This window comes from Mastomys coucha, unplaced genomic scaffold, assembly GCF_008632895.1.
Source record: "Mastomys coucha isolate ucsf_1 unplaced genomic scaffold, UCSF_Mcou_1 pScaffold5, whole genome shotgun sequence".
Lineage (NCBI taxonomy): Eukaryota > Metazoa > Chordata > Mammalia > Rodentia > Muridae > Mastomys > Mastomys coucha.
In genome coordinates this window covers 94,994,106-95,000,087 of record NW_022196911.1, presented here as the reverse complement: position 1 = coordinate 95,000,087, position 5,982 = coordinate 94,994,106, and the positions used below count along the sequence as shown (strand labels likewise).

Below are 5,982 nucleotides of genomic sequence, written 5' to 3'. Positions count from 1 at the left end.
GGGGGGGGGGGAAGCTGGCATAATTTGGAGATCACTCATGTCGATTCTGCAAATTCAATAAAGTGCAGGGGAGAGAAGGGAGAGGGAGAGGCAGAGTGGGGGGATAATTTGGGAAGAGAAAATTGCAGCTGTGACAAGACGTTTATCATTCGGAAGCTTTAATTCTATTGAAATGGCAGCTGCTCAGCTCCGGGGCACAGAGCAGCCGGGAGAGGGAAAAGAGGGAGAGAAAGGGGGAGTTGTTGTGGGAAGGAGAGGGGGTCCCCACCCTCATCTTGTCCTTCTATAGTTCAAAGAAAGAAGGTGGAGCAAAGGGAGAAGGAAGTGACAGCCCCTTTACCAAAAGGTCTCAGTTCTGCACGTCCCAAGTTGTCACTGACTCTGCAGAGGACCGTCACTACTTCCTGAGTGCAAGACCAGCACTCCCAGCCTCTGGTGACAGGAGGCAGCAGGATATCCAGCCCCCTATTCCTGGCTGGGGCTGCTGGTGCATTAGTCAGAATCATCTTTCTCGGCACCCCTCCCCACAAAGGACTGGAGGGGGTCTTGCAGCCCCCTCCCCCACCTCATCCCCCAAGGCTCAGGCTCCATGGCAACGGCCACGCAGACAAGGAGGCGTCTGTCAGCGTCATTTATCTCTGACATCATCAATCACTGGTCACCACGGCAACACCCATGATTCAACACAAGAGGGTCTCCCTGTCCAGCCCTCCCTCTGTCCCTCCCTCCATCAGGGCCTCAGCTGAGCCCAAACTGGAAACCCCTTTTCCTCTGGGATCTGAAAAGCCCAATTTTCTTCCGACTCTGGGTTCCAGGCTTATCCAGACAATGGCTCCAGGGGTCCTACGTCAGCCCCCCTATACATACAGACCAACTTCACACCCTCTGGAGTTCAGGCCCCTCCCCTAAGATACAGGAGGGACTGGAATAAGCTCCTGAGACACACCCCAAAGCTAAGCAAAACCCAGAAGAAAGCTATCCCAGGGGCAGGCACCCCATGCACAAGCATGCAAGCATACAACCACCATGCTAATGGGATGGCTCTGTGCGTTCTGGGCTTAAACACCAAATGACACATAGACACACAGCCCGCCAGACTCACAGGTTCGTGGCGTTATCTACAAAGCATCCTTAACTAGAAGCTGGTCCGCCTGCCATGGCACACATGTTCCCACATGTATACACAGGCACACACACACAGCACCCCTACACGCCCCACCTTGGGCAGGGCTTGGCCCCTGGCCCTGCGACACTCACACTCTTTGGACATGCCCACTTCGAAGCATTTCTGCAGCCGGCAGTACTGGCAGCGGTTCCGGGTCACCTTGTTGATGATGCAGTTCTTGTCCCGGTGACACGTATACACCATGTTCTTCTGGATACTGCGTCGGAAGAAGCCCTGGGTACAGGAGAAGGAGTCAGGTTATCCACACCCACAGCGGGAGCAGCCTAGCAGCTACCCCCAAGATTTTGCTATGAAAAGGCCGGGGGGGGGGCGAGGGGGGGAATGACTTTCCTGAAAGGATGCTTTTCGGGAGAGCCCAGGCCTGTCGCTATCCCACAGGCCGGCCTGGAGTCTTCCCCAACCTGCATCCCTGTACCTGATTTCTCTTTCAGAGAAAAAGACTCAGGGCTGAGTAGAACATAGGACACACAAGGCTAGAGATGGGAGGGGAGGTGTCTGGAACTCACAGCCTGGGACTCAGGACACAGCAAGAAAAGACAGCAGGAAGAGCTGGGTGTGGTGGAGCATTCCTTTAATCCCAGCACTTGGGAGGCTTGAAGCAAGTGGGATCTCTGAGAGTTTGAGTCCAGCCTGGTCTATATAGAGTTCCAGGATAACCAGAGCTGCATAATAGAGAGACCTTGTCTCAAAAGACAAAAAAAAAAAAAAAAAAAAAAAAAAAAAAAAAAAAAAAAAAAAAAAAAAGAAAAAGCAGCAGGAGGAAGCTGACAAGGGACTGTGCACAGTTAACACACACTCGTGAGGCCAAGGAGGGACTGTGCAGTCATGCACACTCGTGAGGCCAAGGAGGGACAGCATGCAGCCACTCACTCATCCTGGCAAGCAAGACAACGGGACATTCACCATTGAGACAAATACACTAGCCAGTCACAGGAAAGCCAGACTGTCCAGGGTTTTGCAAGTTAAGTTAGCACAGAAACTGACTGACCAGGTAACAAGAAGACAGGCCAAACCAGACAGGACCAGCACATACACAGTCTTACACTAACTACTCTTGACCTCGATCTTACACCCAGAGATGGCTACTCCAGCCTGAGGTTCCTTCCAGGGCCAAGAGCCCATGTACTGAGGATGCATAGTTTATCAATGGCCCTTATCTTTGAAGGAAGAAACTAGAGCGGAGGCCCTGCCACCAATCATCAGGTAGAGAGCAGATGTCCCAGCCAGTGGGGCCAGGAAGGGTTAGCCACATGCGTGCCCTGAGACCAGTATGAGTAAGATGGCAGGAAAGCCAGCAGCCACTGGGGAGCCCACAGCCTGGACACCTGAAGGGAGGCCAAGGCAGGGTGTCCGCTACTAGCTGTCTCTCCCAAGGATATCATGGAAAGCTTCAGGCAAGGCCACTGGGGGCAGGCCTCCTGGGTCCCCAGCCAAAAGCCAGGCAGCAAGCAGCCAGCTCACCATGGCAACCTGAGAAACAGTGGCAGGGCCAGTGTGCACCCTGCCAGCCGGAGGGTAGACACAGGAGAGCATGGCAGGAGGGAAGTTCTGGTCAGAGGAGAGCTGCTCATTTATGGAGGAGGCCTTGCAGCAGGCATCCTCCTCCACAGTTGCTGAAGAAGCAAAAGCGGGCAGCTTTGGTGACAGCCCTGCCAACCGCATCCTGAGGACACGATAGTGTGTGTGTGTGTGTGTGGGGGGGGGTCATCCCATTTATCTGACCGAGACTGTCCTTCTCCACGACTCGGCTCCCTCCACTCACCTTACAGCCCTCACAGGCGCTGACCCCATAGTGGTAGCCGGATGACTTGTCTTGACAAACAAAGCAAGGCTTGTAAATGCGGGGCAGGGGTGGTGGCGAGGGAGGGCTGGGCACTATCTCTTCCGAACTGCTGCTCTGGGTCTCGATGGCTAGGAGAGAAGGAGGAGACTTTAGAGGCCCAGGTTCCTATCCCCCCACACCGCGTCCACCTTGCCTGGGGTAATCCTGGTCTCAACAGTGAGGGCAGTTCTCCCCAGGACAGGCTGAGAGTTAAATATTCAGGTCCCATTACTCCTATGTCCAGGACCCCCCCGGCTTCAATTCCAGCGCTCTCTCTCTCTCTCTCTCTCTCTCTCTCTCTCACACACACACACACACACACACACACACACACAGAGAGAGAGAGAGAGAGAGAGAGAGAGAGAGAGAGAGACAACAGCTATAATTGGTGAGGGGCTGAGCTTTTATTTCAAAACCTTAATACAAACAGCATGCTGGCCAGGGCTCCCCAAAGTTGAGGAGGAGTTAGCCTTAATGAAGATGGAGGGAAGGACACAAGCTGGAAGCAGAGGGAACCCGGGTCAACAGGATATGCGAAGCTGGCCACTCCCCGGCCCCTTTGGCTTTCCTTCCTTTCTGCCTCCTCCACCCCCTCTGACAGCAGCCACAGCCCCTCCCCCACCCAAACAATCCCCTGGCTAAGGTGGGGTCGGAGGCTGGCAGGAGAATCAGAGAGGCATGGGCAAAGCAGGAGGGCATTCCCTGAGATGACAGGAGGACCTCCTGAAGACACTGAAAGAGTCCCCAGGGCTCCTGGAAGCCCATCACTTTAGATGCCCCACGTCTATAGGGAGACACTGTGACAAAGGGGGTCTGTTTCCATCAATGGTCTGTCTGTCTGGCCTAAATACTACGTCCGGGTTACCCCCTCCACTCCTGTTATTCAGCTCCAAGAGGGCAGCCAGGAGGGGTGACCCAGCCAGCGGGGGGCAGTCCCCCCCTCTCCCTCCCAAGCAAAACCTCTGTGCCTGGCTACAGGCCCATCACCCCAGACAGAACATGGCTATTTGGGTAAGAGCTGTCTGTGCCCAGGGCCTGGGCAACTAAGGATACAGTGTGACAGATGAAAACTATAGAGAGCAAAGACTTCCCCCATCCCCAGAGGGCTCTCCAGCATCCTCCTTTGCCACATCTATGTGCAGAGAGCCAGGGATGGGTGAGTCTCTTCTCTGCTAAGAGCTCCATCCATACCTAGTGAGTGCTGGATATACACAGTTCCTGTACTCAAGAGTCCAACAACATGTGTTATGTCAGGCCGGGAAAGACTCCTGCGGCTGCAAAGCCCAGGCAGAGAGGTTAGGACACTTGGGGACACGGGAGCCTGACTTCATACTACCACCCTCCTACCTGCAAACACACCAGGGAACTCCGCCAATGGCCTTGGCAGGACTTTCCTGGCTCCTACTTGGGCCTGGACATCAGCCGGGGGCCGTCGAGCATTGCTGTAACCCATGTCCCCTTCTCTAGCCAGAGGAAAAGGGCTTATCCATGCCTCCAACCCCCAGGGGTCCAGAGGGCTGACCTGCTGCAATCTGCTGCTCATGCCTACACAGAACTGCCCTGCCCTGCTTTTTCACCTCACTTCCTTCTCAGGAGGCCCGACAAGCAAATCAAACAGGCGGCAGGCCTGACAACAGCTGCTGGGGGGTGGGGTTGGGGGGCCTGGGTGAGGCCAGGAGGCAAAGGGGTGAAGTGACAAAGGAGTCCTTTGTTGTGCTATAACTTTTTCCAAGACGTAAAAACAGTAACAATAGACAATCCAGACTTAGGGGGGCGTCAAGGACAAGGGGGGTGCCCTGGCCTCCAATCCTAATCGGCATTCCAACAAGCACAGGAAGAAGGCATTGACCTCCTCTCCTCCCTCCTCCTAACCCACCCTTTGCCCAGAACCTGCCACCCCCCAATCCCAACCTCCAATCTGGAGGGAAAGGACAGAAGGGGATCAGGGTGCAGGGCCGAGGTGAAAGGGGTGCATGGCCCAGGGAGACAGGAGAATGAGGAGCAAAAGGCCAAGGACAGACCAGAGGGGCAAAGGCTCCGAGGAACGTGGAGTGTGGAGTTAAAGCCAAGTCCAGAGAGTTGTTTATAGAGATGAAAGAGCTGTGCTCTTTAAAAATTGTTTTTGGCAAGATGGCGGACACAACCCTAGGAGGGGGTGGGGGCTCCGTGAGGCCTCTTTTCAAACCATCTCCAGCAGCTGGCTGGCGGGTTACCCCTTAGGGTCTGTACCCTACCTTCAGTATATCCCCAACTGTCCCCCTGGGAACTCAACCTCTGAGGGTTCCAGATCTAGGTTTTGAAGTTAAGTCCTAAGGTCCAGCACCCCACCTCCGCAGGCCTGTAGCGAAGCAGCCCGGGGAAGCCAGTGTCAGCACCAAGCCAAAAGTGTGGGTCTTCTCAGTCCCTACTGAGAGTAACAGTGTAGCGCAAGCAGGTGGGGGGAGGGACTGTCCTGAGCTGGCCCCACCCCGCCGGCCACCCTCCCTGGAGGCCCCAGCCCACAAATCTCTCCACTTCCTGCAGAAAGGCCGGGCTGGAGAAGGACCAGACCTCAGCTCAAAGTTTCAGTGCGCAGCCAAGGGCTGGAACCAGCCCAGGAAGCCCGGCGTCCCCTCTAGCTATCGCTGCCAGGGTGCCCCTCCCCCGCTCCCCTCCTGGGCGGGCGCACACGGCGCGGGTCCCCACGCCCCAGAGCCGTTCGCAGGCTCGCGCAAGGGGCCAGTTTCCTGGAGGAGATCAGCAGGAAATCAGCTGGGCCCCTGGCCAGCGGCTCCCCTCCCAATCCAGCTGGCGCCCTCTTTGCAGCTCCGTTCACGGCCTCTAGAGACGGAAGGGGAGGGGGCGCGGAGCCCTCCCTATTGCCCTTCCTCCTCACGGAGAGATGGCGAGGGTGGCCCTGGTGCAGGATAGCCAGCAAGCTCAGTGCAAGGCCCAAACCTAGCGGTCGGTGGGTGATAAGCATCTCTCCCATCCC

General features: G+C 56.0%; 1 protein-coding gene across 8 annotated transcripts in view; it reads right to left on the bottom strand.

The window, feature by feature from the left end:
• The window catches only part of Rara (retinoic acid receptor alpha), a 46,370-nt gene that overhangs the window by 5,399 nt on the left and 34,989 nt on the right, over nucleotides 1-5,982 (bottom strand). For 7 of the 8 annotated variants that reach the window (XM_031350885.1, XM_031350884.1, XM_031350889.1 and 4 more), the window contains 2 exons: nucleotides 2,949-3,097; nucleotides 1,258-1,399 (listed from right to left, as the gene is read on the bottom strand). In XM_031350885.1, the coding sequence (XP_031206745.1) occupies nucleotides 1,258-1,399; nucleotides 2,949-3,097 (291 nt within the window). Of the gene's footprint in view, nucleotides 1-1,257; nucleotides 1,400-1,692; nucleotides 1,821-2,948; nucleotides 3,098-5,982 lie in introns of those variants that run through there. The other variant, XM_031350891.1, reaches the window with a different exon arrangement.